At 41.2% G+C, this 23,111-nt stretch overlaps 1 protein-coding gene across 2 annotated transcripts in view; it reads left to right on the top strand.

Moving 5' to 3' along the window:
- Positions 1 to 23,111, top strand: part of LOC138261138 (uncharacterized) — a 295,522-nt gene that overhangs the window by 173,964 nt on the left and 98,447 nt on the right. For both annotated transcript variants that reach the window (XM_069209818.1, XM_069209819.1), the window contains exons 10-13: positions 1,464 to 1,619; positions 5,050 to 5,103; positions 6,327 to 6,544; positions 10,047 to 10,123. In XM_069209818.1, coding sequence (XP_069065919.1) covers positions 1,464 to 1,619; positions 5,050 to 5,103; positions 6,327 to 6,544; positions 10,047 to 10,123 — 505 coding nt within the window. The remainder of the gene's footprint in view (positions 1 to 1,463; positions 1,620 to 5,049; positions 5,104 to 6,326; positions 6,545 to 10,046; positions 10,124 to 23,111) is intronic.

The following is a 23,111-nucleotide window of genomic DNA, read 5'->3' as shown; positions in this document are numbered from 1 at the left end:
AGGAATGCCAGTAAAGTTTGGACTATCTTCCCAAACTACCCAGCCCCCTCTATGCCTATTGTTTTTCATTTTTGCCTTTCTTTTGGATAAAAGGTGTAGAAACCTTTACTCTGTTGGAAATATAGTTTCCTTACAAGAGGCATAGTCAAACATAATGTACTGCCACAGCAAGCTGGTTCCTTTTGTCTCTCAGCTGTTAGACCTCTTCCGTCTTATCTTGTGTCATCTCAGGCTGTGCTTCACACAGCCTCTGTTGTCAGGTTATGACTAGAGATTGTCAACCACGCCAGTGGCAATCATGAGTAAACAACATTGATTTTGTTCCATCACTTCCACCAAATGGGAAACCACTGAGTCCACAATAGCCTCCACCACCTAACTGGCCACCTTACTGAGAGAAAGCATTATCCAGAATTTTGGGTATGTTCTTTGCTTTTATTTACTCTCCAGTGTGATTTGATGACAACCCCCCCACCCCCCCCCCCCCCCCCCAATATGTCCACTTCCTGTGGGGGAGTGGGCATTCCCCTGTCCCAGAATTCCTAGTTCCACCAAAAACAAAATGGTGATACCTCCTTTCATGGAGCACATCAGGCTGCCCACCTTAGTGGTGTAACTAGCCTGGTAGTGCACCACACCTACCAGTATAGCTAATTTCCCACCTGTCCTGATGCCAAATAGGCCTCAGCGCAGGGGGTGGCAGCTCTCCGGTCTGGGGGAATCTTGTGTTGCATTCCAAAGTTGGCAGGTCTTGAAGTCCCTGGCCTTAGTATGCAGATATACTAGCCATCCTGCTGGATGAGGTGATAATGTCCTCCAGTGCAGGCATTTGCTGGCCTCTGAGAGTTCCGGCTGTCGCCTCCAGTATGAACATTAAGCCTCACAGCATTCAGAAAGAATCCAGAGAACATATATATTACATATATTGTTGCTGACTGTACTAAGTACCACAGTTCTGTACAGATTGTGACAAGTATGTGAACAGTAGACAAGTCGGTATTTTATTGTGCGGTGTAACTAATTAGCACATACTTCTACCATGTCATGATGAGGCACAAACATGTAAGCTAAATCCTTCAGGGTTGACATTGTGTCCGTGAACAATGGAAGGAAAACAGATCTACTCGCAAACTGGAATGTAAATTTAATTCAGCTCACAGAATAACTAAACATGAGTCTGCTAATCAGTGGTAACAAGACCACCTTTTTAGATTCATCAAGTTGGAGAACAACATTGACAAAGCCAGTGGGCAAACATTTTTACTTTAAGGAATGTTTTTTTTTCTGAACATTGACTATCCCTCAAAAGCTCCAGGAAAAAGAAGGTAACGTAGAGGTGAGTAACAACTGTTTTGGATTGATTTCAAATGTGTTATGCCACAGTGCTCGGTAACATAAAGCTAATTTATGTGACGTACATGTTTTGTTAGCTGATTTGTTTTTTGTATTTCTTTATTGTTTAGCCTTAATGTCCTGCCATGGGATGACTTATTTTTAATTACAATATTATTGGGACAAAATATCACTGGACAGCGAACCAGGAAAGGAAAAAAGGAGTTTCTGTGTGAAGCAGTGCCTGTTATTCAGGCGCGGGTGCAGAAATTGGAAGAAGAGGCAAAGTAAGAACCAATTTTTACTGCATTTATTTCACACAGTGCTGCATGTCCCTCGTTGGATGTGACCTGGTCCATGGACTCTAAAGTTAAAGAGTCGAATCTTTGCATTTCCTGCAACATTGCATTGGCATTCATGGCAACCATGAGGAACCATGTTAAAAACAGTGTATTGTCCAAATAGACACACGGCCCTTTCACTGTTTGTACAATTGAAAGGGTAGAAAAAGAAAGACCAGGGTTGTAAGAGGACTAAAAAGAACGACCAGGCAGGAAGAAAGTGAACACTATGGTATTTTCCTGAAATAGCTAATGGAAGTTTGGTTCAGGAGTCTCTGGAGTTGGAGAGGTATTGGGGTAGGTTTATTATTTTTTTTAATCCAAAACGTCTGTCCACTATGGCACCCTGACGTGTTTACACCATTTAGCAATCTACAGGTCCAATAATGACTATAAACCTGATCCGCGCTGCATATCGTTGGACTGTATTTCACAGTTATCAAAACTTGTTTGCTTTTTGCAAATAAAAAATGTATTTAGCATTGTGTTAATTTTCACACAGTCTGTGTAGTTGAAGGTCAGTTGAACATGCATTTCGAACAGTAAGCCCTTCGTCAGGGGGAGCCCTAGAAGCAACATTTAACCGAAATATTCTTAAATAAAGCAGAGAATATCTTTGGTTAATTGAGGAAGCGGAGAGTACTATGAAATGTTGTATTCACGTGTGGTTCAGGCGAGGGAGCTTGATCTATATTTCCCAGACTTATCAAAGCCTACAAGTGTCACGATTGTGCAGTCCAATGACATGAAAACTGACGTTCCATAAACCAATTGTGGTGAGTTGTAAAACAAAATCCAACAATAGAGAAATGGGTGAATTGAACAAAAAACATGCTCCTGATTCTGTTCTAGCCCATTTGAAAACTGAAGTGCTTTTTAGCGGGTGATAAAACTATTAAGGCTGAACATGCTCACCCCTATTCAACACTGTTTTAGTGCGCAGAACGGAGACTATACATTAACAAAACATCGAACCCGTGCTTGCACAAGGTGATAAACAAGCTCTCATAAATAGCACATAATACAAAACATCTTGGAATGAGTAAGACGAGTGTGTTTTCCGTGGCTTAGTTGGTAGTTATTTACCTTGTTGTGGTGGGTACTCCAGCGAAACCAAAGGTGCCCATGAGTGTTTTGAAGTTGTCACTTGGTGTATCACATTAACGTTAAATATATGTTACCAGAGTAGTGTAGGGCGAGAGGTTACATGTGCCAATAAGTGTCTACGGCGTCCATGTTTAAGAAGTGTAAAATAACGGAATACAAATCGCAGAAAACTAATGAAACCACTGCAGTTGAAAGCATTACAAACATTTTCAAGACAGTGTTCAATTGCTGTATACCAGTGGTTCCCAACCTGTGGTCCGGGTACTCGTAGGAGTCCGCTGCTGCTTAGAAAATTAAATAATATTGACAGATAAATAAAGTGCATATAAGTAAAGGGGTTAAATGTACAATTCCCTGGATCCCAGGATCCCAGTAACGATTCAGTGGGGGTCCCCGGGTTCCAGTAATGATAAAGTCAGGGTCCACAGAAGTTAAGAACCACTGTTGTATACCATTCTAAGGAAAAACGGGAATCATAAAAAATACAAAAACTCTATGAATTACTGCTGATTTGAATATTGCAACGTAAGATCATATGATTCAATATATGTCTGTGGTTACGATGGCCTCAAACCTTTGCCAGTTATGTGCTCTATCTGCAAAGTTTTTGTCAATATAGATAAAAAGTTTAGGCATGTGGCCCCCACTCTGGAATGCACACAGATTTGTAAGTATAGTGATCAACATAACATCAGGCAGACTAGTCATATGGTGCATTAATGCCAATGTAATGCACGAAACCTTTCTGTGTTTGGGATTGCTGAGCTCAGCCAAAACCCGGCTAAAATATTCAAATAAAAAAAGTTAATTGCTATTAAAGACATAACTGTTAGGCAGCCTTCATGTTTACAGTTTTATATTTACCCCCAAACTCTGCTTGGCACCTCCCCTGGTTTGGTTGTCCTTAGCAGTCGATGGACTGTCAAGCCCTGAGGTGTAGTTGATGGACTGTAAAGCCCTGAGGTGTAGTTGATGGACTGTAAAGCCCTGAGGTGTAGTTGATGGACTGTAAAGCCCTGAGGTGTAGTTGATGGTCGGTAAAGCCCTGAGGTGTAGTTGATGGACTGTCAAGCCCTGAGGTGTAGTTGATGGTCTGTAAAGCCCTGAGGCGTAGTTGATGGTCTGTAAAGCCCTGAGGTGTAGTTGATGGACTGTAAAGCCCTGAGGTGTAGTTGATGGACTGTAAAGCCCTGAGGTGTAGTTGATGGTCTGTAAAGCACGGAGGTACTGGAACCAGCAGTGTTTGTTTGAATGGGGGTGACAGCATTATACATTCACGCAGGTCCTGTAAAAGTAACTCTTTGCTGTCAGTGAGGTGTGATTGCTTGTCTTTAGCCGACCTTGAGAAAGTAGGACTAAAGCACTACCTTTAACTGTGGGGGTACTGTACTTCTGTAGCAGTATTAACGCGTACAGTCCACCCAGCATTTGTACTTGAATGTGTGGAGAAACAAAACATTGTTAAAATGCTTCTGACTGGCCCTTTTCCATTCACCCTATGTATTCCAGAGTACCATCTTAAATGGCATTCAACAGAGTGATGAACACAACTTATGGCATGTCCTTCTTGGTGAAAATATCGTGCTGGACGAGGCTTGTCTTTTTACCCTCCATCATTTCCCTGCTTGTTAGAACCTGCCACTCTCCTTATGTTTTACTTCTGTTTTTTACCCTTTTCTTTGGTTCCTCCTGAGCCCTCAATCTTTAACACTCTGTCCAACTGTCCTTTCTGTCTCCTCCCTTCCCCTCATGATTTCTCTGTCATGCACCCCAGTGCAACTCTTCATCTGTCTCCTTTGCCCCTCTTGTCCTTTTCTGTTTTTTTTAGTTTGTTGTCACTGTTCCCCAATGTCTGGTTCTGCTTCTGATTTTGGTTGCATTTGAAATAGAAAGAGGGTACATAGGGCATCACCAGGACTTTGCTAGAATAATGTTCTTGCAGCGCTCCCAGATTTTTTGTGAGATACTTCCTTCTTACCAACTGTCCTAAATCATTGCAAACACAAAGGGGAAAGTGTGTATAGTTTTGTAATTTGGTATCTATTGTGTTTTCTAAATATATGCTGTCAATGAAGGCAGTATCCAGCTAAATCTCTGCCTCCAACCCTTAAATAGACTCCCTGGACCAGTCCTTAACCATCCATTTCTGGAACACTGGAAAGGCAAATGGTCAGAAATGGATTCCTTTGGTAAATTGTGTGAACTAAAATTGTATTGTGCATATGACAATGTTCTCTGTATGACATTTGTTTTTATAATCCTTTTTCAGTTACAAACATTTGGTGCGTTACCTAAAAGCTGTGCGATGCAATGATATATTGCCGTAAGTAATATTTAAATACCTTTTTCGCTCTTTATATTTTACTAACTTGTTGTACATATCAGAAGTTTATGATGATGGTTAAAACTGTACCTCTCTGGGCAGCAATCTTGTCATAAATTGTGAGCTTGTGATTGTGTTGACAAACAATGGCACAGTCGTTTCACAAATGTTCTGCCTCCACTTTCTGAAAGTTGGGGTGGGAAATTTACCCAATTCTACCAAACATTAGATCTGTAATGGCTTGTATGGTTTTGAAGGGTATCGTTTTATTTTTATCTGCTCCAGTGTTTCGTCATAAGTATTTCCATGTTTGGATTTAGATCTTGGGTAGCCAGCGAAATACCGGTGCAAAGTTAGCTCCTTTGTGGTTAGACTGGAACAAGGAAGGAATGTATATTGGCAACACTTGCAAAAAGAATGTCTTCCTTACCCCCTTTTTTCTGAGAATGGGAACAGCTTCTTGACTGCTTATTTCTTACAATGTGAAGTCTTTACATTCAAGCAATAAATAAATTCACTTTTTTGCCTTTCTCTTTCCTTCTTTCTCCCTCTTCCCTTCGGTCTTCTCTCCTCTCACGCTACCTTTCCTTTCGCTTGCCTCGCCTTCTCCTTCTCTCCATTTCCCTCTCTTTCAGCAATATCTAAGCATCAGCAGCCGTGTCTCAGCATGCATGTATAGTTTTGGTACTAGTGAGTTTAGGTGAAAGTCTGTGGTTCCTAACACTAAATATTCCTGTTTTGTGTGATGTTTTCTTTATTTTGTGTTCTTTGATATGATTTCATCTCCTCATCACTTAGTATTCAATCTGTATATATGGGATCCCATAGTACCCATTAGGATCTTAACTAAAAATTGTTAATTACAAATCATACTATCCAATTTCCTCATCTTAACAATCATATATTTTACACATTCACAACAGCAGGCCATCATTACGGTTGTAACAGTTTAGCATGCATGTAAAAACTAAATTGCATAGTGAGGGCAAACAGTTAATACTTGCACTCATTCATGAAATGCAGACTCAGCATATGTGAGCTACATAAGTGTGGGTGGCATCCGGTATCTACCTTCCAGCACTAGTGGGTACACCAGATAGTGAAACATGAGTAATGGTGTTGTTATAGACCTTTCTCATTCAGAAGAACCCTTCTGCAGATTGTATGGAGGTAAATGCCTCTTTCCTTTTTAACATAAGTTTTTCTTTGTTTTTGTCTTCAAGGTTACAGCGTTTGAGAGAGAAAATCCCCTTCTATATGTGTAAATATGGGAATTTTCCCGAAGCAGCCCAGTCGCTTGTACAGTTAAAATGTGCCTCTTGCACAGTGAATGTTAAGTTATCTGTTGCTGAGTTTACCCTTTATTTGAAGATGTTTCGAACGGAGAGCTGTCCATCTGGTAAACACCTTACTGACCAAGATGAGTGGACATCACTGAAAGGCAAGTTTTTGTAGTGTTGTGGATAGAGTAATGTATGATGCAAAACAAATGGACCTAGTGTAGCTTCTCATTTGGTATACTGTTCCCTGGGAAGTGCATTTAGAGAAAGGAAGAATAAAATAACTTGTGTCCCATTAAAACACCCTTCTCCTAATAATTCAGGTTATACTGTTATTAGAAATGTTTTTTACACGTGCTCTAGAGTTTTGAAAGAAATGCTTCTCTAGACTGCATTGAGGCAAGAAAAAAAATTATCGAACCTTAAAAGAAATGTTACTTTATTACTATTGCAAAATATTACCACAGCCGTCTTTCTTGTTGCACTAGGTATAGCTCCTACAGCGTTTCTGGTTTCCCTAGAACAACCATTGACTCATCATGCAGAATAGAAACAACAAGATTTTAGTACTCGTAAGTTGCAGAATTATGATGACCAGCAAACGACTGACCATATGATTCACTGAGTCATACTCATGTTACAACAGCACCCTTCAACCTACTGTACCCCCACATCATTAGATATACTTGCCACTGTTCCATGGTCAGCTGGGCTTCATTGGTGCTATCCTCACTGGTGCTATGCAACCAGTCAAAACGACTGACTCTCAAGCCGACTCATAAGCACTGTCATTCACCACCACTTGGAATTGTGGTCATTCCGACTCAGTCTACCATCAGTCACTTGGACGCATCCCCTTGCAAGCGCCTGTTAAGTACCAGTGCATACAATTAACATAGGAATTTAATATAAAGTGGAGCTTGTTTTGCCCAGCTCCCCTGAGGGATAACTAATGTGGTGGTGGTAAAGTTAGTTTCTTGTCATCAGCGAAGGGTAACACTGTGAAGGTGCACGTTCTGTAGTCCAAATGGCTGCAGGTTCTGAAGCATAACTTGTGGGTCGTTAAAAAAAAAAAAAAGCAAAATAAGTTAGACATGTTCCAAGGTAACACAAATAGAGAGGAAATCTTACCCACTGTAATTGTTCATTTTATGTGAGAAAGAACAACCCTCTCCGTTTTACCTGCATTGATGAGCAGTGACAAATACAAGCATGCTTGAAACTGCCTAATTATGTGTCAGCTCGTTGCCAATTACTTCACCAATATAAGCTTAAAATGTTGGAAAAAAACTGTGACGTTAGCATGGAGAAACTCATTTCTCAAGATCACCCAGTAGTTCAGTTTGAAATCTAAGATTACATTCTGTCTTTGGGTCAGAGCCAACATTAGGATTTTACCTCTGGTTAAACAATAGGCACAAAAAGTAAAAGCAACCACTTCAAGTATTTCTTCTTTTATTCCTCCCATGCCGCCACTCTTCTTTTAATTAACTGCTTCTTCCTTTGGTTTTCTTTATTCCCTAGGTTCTTGATGCCTTTATTGTTTTCTATTCACCCTCCACTTCTCCCATCTTTGCCATCACTGCTCCACATTTTCACCTTACCTGCTATCCTTTCTTTCCTTACCTCCCTTTTCACCCCTCTTTTTCCTTCTTTTCTCTCACCCTTGGCTTTAATTCCTTCCTCATCACCTTTTCCTCTCTGTTGTCCTTAAACATCACCCATGCAGTGTCACTCCTCATGTCTGTGTGTGTGTGTGTGCTCAGTCCCATTAAAACATGTCTTGCTACCTAATGGGACGAATTACTGTTAATACATATGCTGTAGTTCGGAGTATGCAATTAGAGGATCTGTTTAATCTTTTCAAATTTTTCAACTGTGTGCCTTGCGCTTGTACTTGCTGCAGCAAAAGATTGCTGCAAACAAAAGATTGCTGTCCAGAGATAGAAGAATGCAAACCTGGCTATGTGCTGCCACCAGTAGCAGCTTCTTAACCCTGTGAGACCACCAATCCCTCTTTCTCTTCCTCTGTGGTCCACCTGGAATGAATCCCTCTTGTGCCAGCTATTGCTTACCCTTTCAGGAAGAGCCATGTCTGCTCTCTGGTACTTGGAAAAGTATGTTATTTACTAAATACGTAAATGTTTAATCTGACAGTTAAGTAATTCTTCTGAGAGATCGTTTTTCTTTTAAATCCTGCCCTACTGAAGTACATTAGGCCTATTCACAAAGGTAAATTTACACAAGTGGCTTTGCACTTTATATTAATTTTGCTACTTTTGGCTGCTCACCATTTCCAAGTGTAAATTTACTACAAAGTCTAGATTTGCATGTACGCCCCCCCCCCCCCCCCCCCCCAACCGCCTTGATTTAGTCAGTGAAGCCTAATTTACAAGTCTAAAGTTACGAGTAGTAACTTTTGACTTGTAGTTGGAGGTCTCCGCCATTGGGGTGGGGATCTCTCTATTGTAAAGTTTAGGGGGTTTCTTAAACTTGAAGAAAAAAAAAGTAAGTAAATTATTTTTATCTTTCATGTTAATGTAAATAATGAATTATATTGTAAAAAACAAAAAATAGACCACAATGTAAATGCTTTTGCACTTAGTTTTAAATTAAATATTTAATTAATTGAAATGTTTTAAGATGTATTGCTTTCTAAAGTAAATTACTTAGACGCATTTATTATCTATTCAGAGTAACAATATTGTGTACAAATAATATACATTAAATTGTTAAAAAAAAATAGTTATAACATTTTTTTAATATTTTGCCATCACATTGTTTTGCTCATTTTTCAAATATATTCAATTTATATTTAAATTGTAGAAATACATTCATTTATTTTGACTATTTCCAATGGGGCTAAGGCCCTGCTTCCATTATTGTATACAGGAAGGTTTTGCAGTTACCAGTGGTTGACTGTGTGGAGTTGGAGTACATTTGACTGTTTTGCATCCTTTTTGGCTGTAGAAGTGAAGTTTGTGAATAGCAATGAGCTTACTCTTGTGTGGGTGGGTGTATGTCTCTCACTAAACCCGTTTTTCTTCTTTCTCAATCCCTGCTACTTTGCAGTTAGTATTCCCCATTTCTAGCTATGCCCAGCCCCTCCCACATTTACTACTAAAATGTAGGGGTATGTGTGTTGATATGTCGGTCGTCTGGCAAAAATGGGATAGGAGCAGCAGAGTTGGAGACCTCCGCTTGGAGGTTAGTGGGCATGTTGTAGCATGTGAGTAGTAGAATTGTGGTACTACAAAAATCAGTTTGTGACTAGGCCCCTTTGTCTTTGAACAAGTTCCATCTAACAGCACTGTGTAAGTACCAAAAAGTAACTATATATACCTTATTTATTGCCCTCAACATAATGTGCGTTTTCATTAGTTTTTGTGGTTGACTTGCGCAATCTAGGTCAGTGACATGTAGGTCATACTGGCACATTTGACTAGCACACACAAATATTAAGGTTGCAACTTGTTGTAGCAGCAAAGAAACTTATGTAAGGCATGTTCTCAGAATGTGCATGTAAAATTAAAATACTTTCTATGAATGTACGAAATGAGCAGTTGCCAGTGCATCAACTTTCACTTCTCACAGTGTCATATTAATGTATTTGTGCCCTAAAATTTATAAAGATTTATATTGTTTACATTTTTTTATTATCAGGGAATGTACTGAAAAAGGGTATTCTGATAAAGCTGATACTCCGAATCCTTTTTGTCAACCCAGCACTGTTTGAGTCTGTGAGTATACTCCCAGTTGACTACAAAATAGTCATAATTTTGTCTTTTGTTGATTAAATCATTTATAGGCAACTGATATTTTGTGTAGTTCCTTACGTAATACAGCCCAATTTAAAGCTCTATAGACCCTCCACCAACTTTACCAACATGAGACAGTGAACCTGATGAACTGTAAACCACAAGGCAACTACACATTACCTGCGGATGGTGTTTTTGTGTGCAACGATCAGTCCCTTAAGACTTGCAGGATTATTTTTTGTAAGTGGGCTCCAAAACTCCTTTCGCCACGAATGGACACACAAAAAAATCCACACTAGATGTATTTGAAGATGTTATTAGATCATCGTCCTAATCTAGTGCAGATAATGTGTATTGATGTAACTATAAAAACAAATATTATTATGTCAATGAAACCAATTAATAGGCAAACTATTAATAGGAATTCTAGCGTTGTTACAGAATTGCAGAAGGTAATTGCATGAGATGATGGAACAAGTTTTTGTTGACAACTCAGACGTTGTGCACTAACCCCCTCCCTTCTATCCATCCAAATGATCATCAGTACTTTCTTCAGTACCATAAGGTTATAAAATATACATGTGATAAATAAAAACTCCATTTAAAATATAAAACAGGTCACTATTTTCATATGCAGGTCAGAAAGCAAAGCATATATTCAGTCTCTGGCCTTTAGATCATATTCTTTAATTGTCATCCATTCTGTATAACATTTATTACATCCAGACAAATCCCATCATAGGAAATTTCTTGAACGTGCAGAAGCGCTGGTCTACAATACTTCAATATTGATGTACACAATATTGGTAACAGGTTGGCGTTCCTGGGGGTGGGGTCTGTATAAAATTTACAAAACGCATGAACGTGGGTAGGAAATCCCCTAGAAGAATCCTAGTGAATTTTGCGCTTATTCAATAAAAGAGAAGATTTTTGTCTGAGGCTTTGAAGGTGGGAAATTTTGTTAAGGATGATTGGTCCTTCAGAATACAGACAGATATTTCTAGAGCGACCTTGGACAGACAGTGGGAGCTGGGGAAATTAATGCAAGAGCTTCGTTCCTTGGGGGCAACAGTGCAGTTGAGATTTCCCACGGCCCTGCGGATTATGTGGCAGAATAAAACTCATAACATAAGAGAGCCAGAGGAGGTTAGGGCCTTTATAGAACAGATAGTCGTCGCAATAAGGTTATAATATTGGTATGATTGGAGACAGCCCGGTGTATGGAGTGCTCTATGGGATAACTATGGTTGTCCTATTAAAAGAAAGGAGGGTTCCCACGGGTGGCTGGGTTAGGGGTATGAGGGGGTTTGGTGTGGTATCGGGAGTTTGTTTTGGGTGTGGGAACATGGGGGGGAAAAAAAGTAAAAAATACAAAAGTCCTCAAAATGGGTTTTTCACGAATAAAGAAGGGGATGATTCAAGAAGTTTCTCTAGAGGACGGGTAAGCAGTAGGGTTTACTCCTAAAAATAAGTTCATGGAATATCAACGGGTTAAGGGTCGAGCGTAGAAGAAGAAAGATTTTGGAGTTTCTTTGGCAGACGGATGAGGATGTGATTATATTACAAGAGACGCATCTCTCACGAGAAGAATGGGAAAATGTGTTTAAAAGTACACAGTGGATCTCCCAGGGAATAGTGTCTAATCAATTGTGCCCGGTCAAAGGAGTCGCTATTCTTTTTAAAGAGAAAATAACTAAGGGGTTATGCATACGTGATGTGCACGTAGACTCAAAGTGTAGATGGGTGGTGGCTGAGGTTTGTTTTTTTGGTTTATGGCTTACGATTGCAGGCTATTATGGCCCCAATACGGATGATTTCACCCCGTTTATAGAACTATATAATCTTCTTTTGAAAACTAAGTATCCGGTTGTGTTAGGAGGGGACTTCAATATATTGTTGAATTTGGATTTGGACAAATCCACCACCCGGGCGACTGCTAATTCCCCTAGAAGTAGGTCAATGATTAAACAGGCGATAATTGACTTGGGGCTTGTGGATGTGTGGCAGGTTAAGGGGGGTGTAGGCCCTAGATTTACTTTTTATAATAAGAAATATGGGCACAAGTCCAGAATAGATTTTTTTTAATTGCAAAATAGCCTGCTAGGGAATGTTTTTTATATAGCGCATGCCCCAGCACATCTTTCAGATCATGCGGCTGTTAAGTTGTATCTCTCCTTCACAGTTCAAGTCCCTAGGCTTCGATGTACAATAAGTCGTTCACTATTATTGGATGACCTGATTATTGAGATATTAAGAAAAGACACAAGAGTGTTTTTTTAGTTGAATCAGGGTTTAGCTAGTCTGCAAATAGTATGGGATGCATACAAAACCTATATAAGGGGGAGATTGATTAGCTTGGCTGCATTTAGGCGTCGGGAGGAAAGAGAGAAATTACGCAATGTCGAGACCAGAATGGCAATTTTGCAGCAGTCCATACATGCCGCACAGAAAATGGAGAACAATGATCAATTAATGATACTTGAGCAGCAATATGAAAAAGCATACTTGAATTTAGAGTGTTTTTTAGAAGGTCAAGAAAGAAAGAAATGGGAAGCTAGTCAGTATGCGCATTATGAATACGGGGAAGGATGTAGTAAATTACTAGCTTGGAAAGTAAAGTCTGATCATTCAAAGAAACATATCCCTTCAATAAGGTCTGAGGTCACCGGGCAGATTTGTGTAGAAAGATCAGAAATAGAAGCTGCTTTTGTTTCCTTTTTTCAAAATCTGTACTCAGATGAGTTGCGGAATTCTGAGGAGCAGATCGGGGATTTTTTGACTACGGTTAGATTGACGTGTCTGGAGAACTCAGCACTACATCTCTTAGAAGGAGAGTTAACTGGGATGGAATTAATTGAAGTTTTTAAGGGTTTGAAGAGAGGAAAGGCATCGGGCCCAGATAACCTCCCGAACGAGTTGTATTTGGTACTGAGGGAAGAATTAATCCCGGTTCTATTGAAATTGTTCAACTCTATGTTTTTGGAAGGGGGGCGTGCACCGAGTTCTTGGGCGGAGGCGGTAATCTGTTTCATTTTGAAGCCCCGTAAAGATCCAACACAGTGGTGTTCTTATCTGCCTATTTCATTACTTAATTCAGATTATAAAATTTATACAAGTTTGTTATCTAAAAGGCTGGGGAAAGTCATTCCGGGATTAGTTCATCCAGATCAGAAAGAGTTCATTAAAGGTAGACAGCTACAGGAATTAGTTCATGACTTGCTGGCGGCAGTGGACTTGGCCTTAGCAGAAAGGCTCCCTCTGATAATAATAACTTTTGACGTAGCTAAGGCATTCGATCAGGTAAATTGGCTATTTTTGCAGGTTGTTATGAAAAGGTTTGGATTAGGGACCACTTTTATTAGAACAGTTAAAGAACTATATAGGTCACCAACAGCGAGAATTTTGATTAATGATGTGCTATCACAAGAAGTAGCTATTCTTAGAGGGACACGTCAGGGCTGTCCCTTATCCCCTCTGTTATTCGATTTATATATTGATCCTCTTTCAATATTGCTTAGAAACAACAGGGAAATCCTTTCCTTTCAGAGCAAGAGCTGGGAGAAGAAAGTTGCATTGTATGCAGACGATCTGATGATTTACACTAGGGATCTTTCTTTCTCACGCCCCTCAATAAATTTGGTGATAGAAGGTTTTGGTAGAATGTCAGGTTATAATGTCAATGTTGAGAAGACCGAGATTATGTGTTGGAGTATGTCATACGAATCCCCGTTAGTTAAACAAGAGATTAGATATTTAGGAGTTCAGATCACAAAAGATTTGGGGGACCTAGCAAAGATAAACTTTGAGAAAATACACCTTGAGACTAAGAAACTCCTTAGAACATGGGCGGCTCTCCCTCTCCCTCTATCTTTAATAGGTAGATCCAATATCTTGAAAATTATGATTTTGCCAAAATTCACTTTCTTATTTAATACCATCCTCTTGGAATTTAAGGGTAAGTGGTTCACAAAACTGCAGGGAAATTTGTCTTTGTTTGTCTGGGCACATAAGGGAATAAGGATATCCTGGAAAAAGCTGTGTAAGAAGAAGGAATGTGGGGGGCTAGCAACACCTGATTTCTATAAGTATTATTTGGCTTTTCAATTTAAGAACAGTAGAATTCTTTTAAATAAAAAGTCAGAATATACCCCAATGTGGGAAGCTTTGACTGCACACGTGGAGGAAGGGGCCGAGGTTTTTTTGTACAAATTTGGTCACCCAAGGTTTTTAAAAAAACTTAGACTTAAGATTCCACAGCAGGCCTGTAAAATCTGGCTACAGATTCGTAATCTACTGGGGATAGTTTACTATTCTGGACTAGCCCCAATTTGGGATTCACCTGGTACCCCGGTATGTCTCCTTGATAAACTATCAATCCCACTGAAAGTGAGTGGGGTACTACGGTGGGGACAGATTATAGAGGGTGGGAACTTGATTCCATGGGCTACATTTTTGGAGAGAGCGGGGAGTCAGTTTCTAAATTTAAGTATTATCAGTTGGCTAGCTGGATTAAATTGTTACAAGAAGGAGAAATTGGTAGATCTTGTTGGGAAGAGAAATTAATTCAGAGACCTTTACTTAAAGAAATTGCGTTTTGGTATCAAGCCTTGTTGGAGGCAGTTGAGGAGTATCCCCCCCCCCCCTCCCGCTCCAGAAATGGGGAGAGGTTTTCCCAACCATGGATATAATATCGTTGTGGCAAAAGTCATGTTCAATTCTTTGGACCACTGTTAAATCAGCAGCAATGAGGAGGAATCATTTGTTTACTTTGCATAGAGTGTATTGGACTCCAGTAAGGCTATCCCGTATTGGCAAAATTCAGAAAAATTGTCCACGATGTGATGATCCAAATGCAGATTATATTCATATGTTCTGGGATTGTTCCAGCTTAGCTAATTTTTGGGAAGCTGTGCAGAATGTCTTAAATAAGATATTTGGTGAAGAAATAACATTGAATTCTGCTCTAGTGTTATTTGGAGTTTGTGACCTGAGAGACCAATCACAGCAATTTATTTTGTTTGTTTTGATGCTTATTGCCCTGCAGCAAATCTGTCATAATTGGGTATGCTCACAACCTCCTACAGTGCAGGAGTGGCAGAACTCGGTACATCGATTATATAAGTTGGACAGAGCCGGGCCTATTAGTAAAAGAGATGTTTTTTGGGTGGGATGGGAAAATGTTTGTCAAATTGTTACTTGATTGGAGGTGTTTAGTTTGGTTACGAAGTCCGATGATTATATCTTATCCCCCCTTCTGCGCATCTAGCCCTATTGTCCATTCAGGATACTAGGCGGAGATGGGAAGGATTTGCCAAGGTTATAGGGGGATCCATGGAAGAGAGCGCCAGGTGGAATGGCCCGTTGATACCAAGGGGCTAGATACCTGGGGCAGAGAGTAGTGGATCCTTTCTTTATTGGCACAGATTAGTGATATGAGGACAAAAAAAAAAACAACGGCATGAAATGTTTCATACTTGTGGAGGGGACAAATTATCACAGAGACAGACATCAAGAAACCTCCACAAACGAGGAAAAGTGACTAAAAAGTGCACAGTGTTCAGCCTAAAGTAGGCTTGATAGAATATATGTTGAGAATGAATTATAGTATATAGATATGATCCCATCGCCTGTGGCGTCTAAATAGATATGTGTTCTCACTGTCCGTTTCTTATTTTCACTCAAGAATCTGAGAGTCCCTAGCTGCTTATAAAATGTTCTTTAAAAAATTATTTTAAAGGCATTATTAGAATCTGGATTATTAATTACTTCCATAATGCTCAACTTGAAACAAATCCTTTTTGATGTAAGATATCCATGCAATCTGTAATGGATAATCAATGGCTAGACAATCTTGCAATATTAAGGTAGAAAAGGCCTCCTCCTTTTTGAACCAAACAGATACCCAAAAAAACAAATGTACTTCATTTGATTAAATCTAAATAATGACGCCCTCAGTTCATCATGCCAAATGTAGGTGGAGCAGCAAGTAACCTACATAAAGTAATTTTCCAACTTTTGTAAGCTGCTCTGCTCGCAGTAATCTTTAGGCCTGCTCCATAGGTTGCCAAAGATAGACATTTGTTTTGTAAACCATAATCCATTTCCATCATGGATTTCACACCAAGTTTAGTACCCTATTCAAATCTATTCTAACTCAGTCATTAGGTTTAGGCCTGCCCCCTATTCCTGGTCTGAAAACCATAGGACATTTCCTTTGGTGAGACTGTAAGGATGTTTGGAAGGGAAACAGTCCGGACGCCTTCTGCCTTTCATTGTTTACTGTTGCCTGCATTGAAATCATAATGTCTGCATCAGTCTTCATTTGACATTGAGTTACAGCAGATAAATTAAAGGTTTGTACTACTGCCTTTGCTGCTACGTGGACTGCACAGTCCTCTTTAGCATGAATCCTTTTTTTCCACCACATGCTGTTATTACCTCTCTCTGCACCACTATGCCGTGCAACAACTCCTTGGGGGTTTGCTGCCTTTAGCATATATATTCCCTTCTGTGGTCCATGGTGTGTGGTCCCTGGATTAAAGGAAACTTGTCCTGTAGAACAGCAATCTGTGCCCAAAGCTGATTTGCTTATATTAGTTTGACTTTTTGACTCTCTGAATGCAATTAAGCCACCAATGTGGCAAGTCTGCATTGTAACCCAATACACAGAATGCTGAATCCGACACAAGTGTGGGAACTGATGAATCAGCACTGTAGACCAAGTAATAGGGAATATATTTCTGCCATTTGTTCAGTGAAATCACCTTGAAGTTTGTTACGTGTACACAGCACCTTGAAGTTGCTGTCTTTGAAAATTGTCTCCACTGCAGCACAAGAAGCAGAATACGTTTGCTTTGTTCGGACCACGAGCTGTGCAGAGCTGTGCATGTAATGTTTTGTGTATACTGTAGAAATGCTTGCATTTGAAGTGTTGAATTGTACTCAAAATGTGTCTGTTGCATTCTGCGTCACTGCCCACTGCACCCAATGAAGGAATAGAGCATGCAAAGTGTGAATTACTAGCTTTAGTAGCTGCCTCAAGTATAGGTATAAGGGGAAACTATTACTGTTTTCCCTGTGCAGAAAGGCGCTCTTTCAAAATTGCCCTCTGTTGTGCAGTGAGAATTTGTCAGTTGGCATAAATCTTTTCTCTGCATTTGAATACGTGTGATCGATGTGCTACGGTGGTTATCTTATCCACATCGTAAACTGAGTTTAGGAACAACCCTATTTACTAGGTTTCTCTTCACCTTCAGCAAGGTTGTAATCTCTGACATGTATGCTTGCAGCCCACGTAAACTAGCAGTGTGATTTATCCAATTCTTTTTTTTTTTTTTTGACAATATGGATGTAGTTAATTTATACAAGGGCTTGATCTGCTCAATTTAATGTGGCAAGTAAGCTGTTCTAGAGTTCAAAAAGTCATTCAGCGTTTGCATGTTTCTCAGTGTATTCAGAGGTTGTAAAAGAGCACACTTCTGTAGAAAGTCTGGTGCTAGCCCTATAGACTAAAAAACTCAAGGGAATCACATACGGCACAGAATTGTTGTTCAACTGCACTTTGTTTCTATACAACTCCGGAGCCTGTTTCAAAACCCACTTATCAGGGTACTCTTCCCCCGAGTGCTTCAGGTACTAAGGAGGAAAGTGCTTGCATTATTACCTCCTCACCTCAAAGTTCATCCCTTAAATGAGAAAGGCCAATCATCCTCTTTGAGAATGATGTAGATGTCTGACAATTTACCAGAAAACAGCTTTCTTTCTATGCAATATGTTCCCTTCAGTTTGTATTTCTACAGCATAAACCCTCTCTGGGGAGCTTACCTGCCCATCTTCTTCAAACTGTATGGGTTCTTTCCTTAGAATCACCACCAGTTATACTTTGAGAGACTGGTGAATTACAGTTACTTCTGCTGCGCTTTCCAGAAGCCCTACTGCCCAAGTCATGTTCCAACGAAGTTTCTGTGGCATGTTTTTCCTTTTTAATGTAGCTAATTCCTTTTCTTTAAAGTGAGCTTTTCAAGACAATTTCTCTTTACTCTAACCTCAACATCACGTGGTGCCTGGTTTTCACTTTTCTGCATGATTTATTCATCCTTTCTGCAATACTCAGCCTGCCTGCCCCTTTCAGTCCTTCTACTCTCCCCAGAGTCTTACAGAACAGGCAAGTGCTGGTGAACTCCAGGACCACCATTTCGCATTGAACGTTACAAAGAACTATCAAAGAGAAAGTCTCAAAATTATCCATCTAGTTTATCCTTAAGGGCAGGAGTAGCACCATGCTTGTTCTACATTATAACACCTTCTGGAACACCACCAATAAGACCATGCCATGCATAGTAGTGTAAATACTCACAAAAAATGATCCCCTTGCAATATATTACTCAATGGATGGTAGAACCAAGTGGATCACACACAGTTAGCCTTCTGTGTTTGTCTTGCGGTGATGGTTGAGGGTAGACTGCTTCCAGTTGATTGGTTTGGTGAGCAAGCCAAAATGGAATCTCATCTTGCTTTGCCGATGATTACATTAATAGTCCGTAAACCATTTGCATGCACTGCAGGATTATGTAATTGTTATACAGAACCAGGAACCAAAACTCCAGTACCTGCTGTCTGTAAATCATATTGAAGCAGTCTATTCAGCTGCTGATTGATTTAATAAATGTTGTTATTCTGGAGCATTCAGATTTGCTGCATCCAGATGCGGACTGTAACCAGGCAACATGGTCCATGTATGCCCTGGATTACTTACAGGGCCCATTGTGACATTCTGTACTTCATGTGGTAAATGTCCACTATGCAAAGCTAGGTGTTCCTGATATTATAGCAGTAATTCCAGGTGTTAATGATTCATTCAGCTGGTGGAGGGGCAACTTTATATGTATTAAAATAGCTAGTGTTTGGATCTACAGGATGATACTCCACCTACGAGTAAAATATTTCAAAAGGGTAACCATCCTATACATTTACAGCGTTACTTCACCCCCTACCTGAGGGCAATGTTTCCAGTGAGGTGTACTGTTAAGGGCACCCTTGTAAAACTGATCAGAATGAGATTAAAATGGTGACATTCAATTGGAGAATACCTTTTCTAGCAACGTACTTGAGAAACCCACAGTAGAGAGGGAGCTTCTGTCTGAATTGATTAAGGCAACCAATATTAAAACTGATTTCTCTGCTATAAGTCATTTTTGTTAGTATGTGTGTCACTTAGGATTACTCAAAGATCAGTCCCACTGAAAATATTTTTATAATAGCATTCAATATATGACCCAGTTCTAGGTTCTCTTGGGCTTCATAATGTCAAATGACCAACAGGGAACCTAGGGGTGTGTATCCCATGAATCACCTGCACGTTACATGGGGAAGGTGTGTTTTGGGCAACAATCAGTCGTAGTAGACTTTAATGATTGTGAGAAGGTAGCCTCTTTCTAGCCTTGTTACCCCCACTTTTGGCCTGTTTGTGAGTGTATGTCAGGGTGTTTGTCACTGTTTTCACTGTCTCACTGGGATCCTGCTAGCCAGACCTCAGTGCTCATAGTGAAAACACTATGGTTTCAGTATGTTTGTTATGTGTCACTGGGATCCTGCTGGTCAGGACCCCAGTGCTCATAGGTTTGTGGCCTATATGTATGTGTCACTGGGACCCTGTCACACAGGGCCCCAGTGCTCATAGGTGTGCATGTATATGTTCCCTGTGTGGTGCCTAACTGTCTCACTGAGGCTCTGCTAACCAGAACCTCAGTGGTTATGCTCTCTCATTACTTTCAAATTGTCACTAACAGGCTAGTGACCATTTTTACCAATTTACATTGGCTTACTGGAACACCCTTATAATTCCATAGTATATGGTACTGAGGTACCCAGGGTATTGGGGTTCCAGGAGATCCCTATGGGCTGCAGCATTTCTTTTGCCACCCATAGGGAGCTCTGACAATTCTTACACAGGCCTGCCACTGCAGCCTGAGTGAAATAACGTCCACGTTATTTCACAGCCATTTTACACTGCACTTAAGTAACTTATAAGTCACCTATATGTCTAACCTTTACCTGGTAAAGGTTAGGTGCAAAGTTACTTAGTGTGAGGGCACCCTGGCACTAGCCAAGGTGCCCCCACATTGTTCAGAGCCAATTCCCTGAACTTTGTGAGTGCGGGGACACCATTACACGCGTGCACTACATATAGGTCACTACCTATATGTAGCTTCACAATGGTAACTCCGAATATGGCCATGTAACATGTCTATGATCATGGAATTGCCCCCTCTATGCCATCCTAGCATAGTTGGCACAATCCCATGATCCCAGTGGTCTGTAGCACAGACCCTGGTACTGCCAAACTGCCCTTCCTGGGGTTTCACTGCAGCTGCTGCTGCTGCCAACCCCTCAGACAGGCATCTGCCCTCCTGGGGTCCAGCCAGGCCTGGCCCAGGATGGCAGAACAAAGAACTTCCTCTGAGAGAGGGTGTGACACCCTCTCCCTTTGGAAAATGGTGTGAAGGCAGGGGAGGAGTAGCCTCCCCCAGCCTCTGGAAATGCTTTCTTGGGCACAGATGTGCCCAATTCTGCATAAGCCAGTCTACACCGGTTCAGGGACCCCTTAGCCCCTGCTCTGGCGCGAAACTGGACAAAGGAAAGGGGAGTGACCACTCCCCTGACCTGCACCTCCCCTGGGAGGTGTCCAGAGCTCCTCCAGTGTGCTCCAGACCTCTGCCATCTTGGAAACAGAGGTGCTGCTGGCACACTGGACTGCTCTGAGTGGCCAGTGCCACCAGGTGACGTCAGAGACTCCTGCTGATAGGTTCCTTCAGGTGTTAGTAGCCTATCCTCTCTCCTAGGTAGCCAAATCCTCTTTTCTGGCTATTTAGGGTCTCTGTCTCTGGGGAAACTTTAGATAACGAATGCATGAGCTCAGCCGAGTTCCTCTGCATCTCCCTCTTCACCTTCTGATAAGGAATCGACCGCTGACCGCGCTGGAAGCCTGCAAACCTGCAACATAGTAGCAAAGACGACTACTGCAACTCTGTAACGCTGATCCTGCCGCCTTCTCGACTGTGTTCCTGCTTGTGCATGCTGTGGGGGTAGTCTGCCTCCTCTCTGCACCAGAAGCTCCGAAGAAATCTCCCGTGGGTCGACGGAATCTTCCCCCTGCAACCGCAGGCACCAAAAAGCTGCATTACCGGTCCCTTGGGTCTCCTCTCAGCACGACGAGCGAGGTCCCTCGAATCCAGCGACACCGTCCAAGTGACCCCCACAGTCCAGTGACTCTTCAGCCCAAGTTTGGTGGAGGTAAGTCCTTGCCTCCCCTCGCTGGGCTGCATTGCTGGGAACCGCGACTTTGCAAGCTACTCCGGCCCCTGTGCACTTCCGGCGGAAATCCTTCGTGCACAGCCAAGCCTGGGTCCACGGCACTCTAACCTGCATTGCACGACTTTCTAAGTTGGTCTCCGGCGACGTGGGACTCCTTTGTGCAACTTCGGCGAGCACCGTTTCACGCATCCTCGTAGTGCCTGTTTCTGGCACTTCTCCGGGTGCTACCTGCTTCAGTGAGGGCTCCTTGTCTTTCTCGACGTCTCCTCTCTCTGCAGGTCCAATTTGCGATCTCCTGGTCCCTCCTGGGCCCCAGCAGCGTCCAAAAACGCCAAACGCACGATTTGCGTGTAGCAAGGCTTGTTGGCGTCCATCCGGCGGGAAAACACTTCTGCACGACTCTCCAAGGCGTGGGGGATCCATCCTCCAAAGGGGAAGTCTCTAGCCCTTGTCGTTCCTGCAGTATTCACAGTTCTTCAGCCTAGTAAGAGCTTCTTTGCACCAACCGCTGGCATTTCTTGGGCATCTGCCCATCTCCGAGTTGCTTGTGACTTTTGGACTTGGTCCCCTTGTTCCACAGGTACCCTCAGTCAGGAATCCATCGTTGTTGCATTGCTGATTTGTGCTTTCCTTGCATTTTCCCTCTAACACGACTATTTTGTCCTTAGGGGAACTTTGGTGCACTTTGCACTCACTTTTCAGGGTCTTGGGGAGGGTTATTTTTCTAACTCTCACTATTTTCTAATAGTCCCAGCGACCCTCTACAAGGTCACATAGGTTTGGGGTCCATTCGTGGTTCGCATTCCACTTTTGGAGTATATGGTTTGTGTTGCCCCTATCCCTATGTTTCCCCATTGCATCCTATTGTAACTATACATTGTTTGCACTGTTTTCTAAGACTATACTGCATATTTGTGCTATTGTGTATATATATCTTGTGTATATTTCCTATCCTCTCACTGAGGGTACACTCTAAGATACTTTGGCATATTGTCATAAAAATAAAGTGCCTTTATTTTTAGTATAACTGTGTATTGTGTTTTCTTATGATATTGTGCATATGACACTAAGTGGTACTGTAGTAGCTTCACACGTCTCCTAGTTCAGCCTAAGCTGCTCTGCTAAGCTACCATTATCTATCAGCCTAAGCTGCTAGACACCCTATACACTAATAAGGGATAACTGGGCCTGGTGCAAGGTGCAAGTACCCCTTGGTACTCACTACAAGCCAGTCCAGCCTCCTACATTGGTTGTGCAGTGGTGGGATAAGTGCTTGAGACTACTTACCACTCTTGTCATTGTACTTTTCATAAGAGAAAAATATACAAAACAAGGTCAGTGTATATACACATAGCCAAAACGTTTTGCATTTCCTCTTTTCACTCTTTTCTAAGTGCTGAAAAGTACTTCTAAAACTTTCAAAAAGTTCTTAAAAGTTTAAAAAGTTTTTTCTGTCTTTCCAAAAAGTTCTGAAAACTTTTTTTCTTTTTTTTTTCTTTCACTTTTAACTCTCTCTAAAAATGTCTGGCACAGGCCAAAATGTTGAACTGTCCAAACTTGCATATGATCACCTTAGCTGGAAAGGAGCAAGGAGTCTCTGCATAGAGAGAGGTTTGAGTGTAGGGAAGAATCCTTCTTTAGAACTGTTAATTAATAT

The sequence above is a fragment of the Pleurodeles waltl genome, chromosome 10 (genome assembly GCF_031143425.1).
Source record: "Pleurodeles waltl isolate 20211129_DDA chromosome 10, aPleWal1.hap1.20221129, whole genome shotgun sequence".
Taxonomy (NCBI): Eukaryota; Metazoa; Chordata; class Amphibia; order Caudata; family Salamandridae; genus Pleurodeles; species Pleurodeles waltl.
Note: the sequence above shows the minus strand (reverse complement) of the source record. Positions and strands in the feature narration are given on the sequence as shown.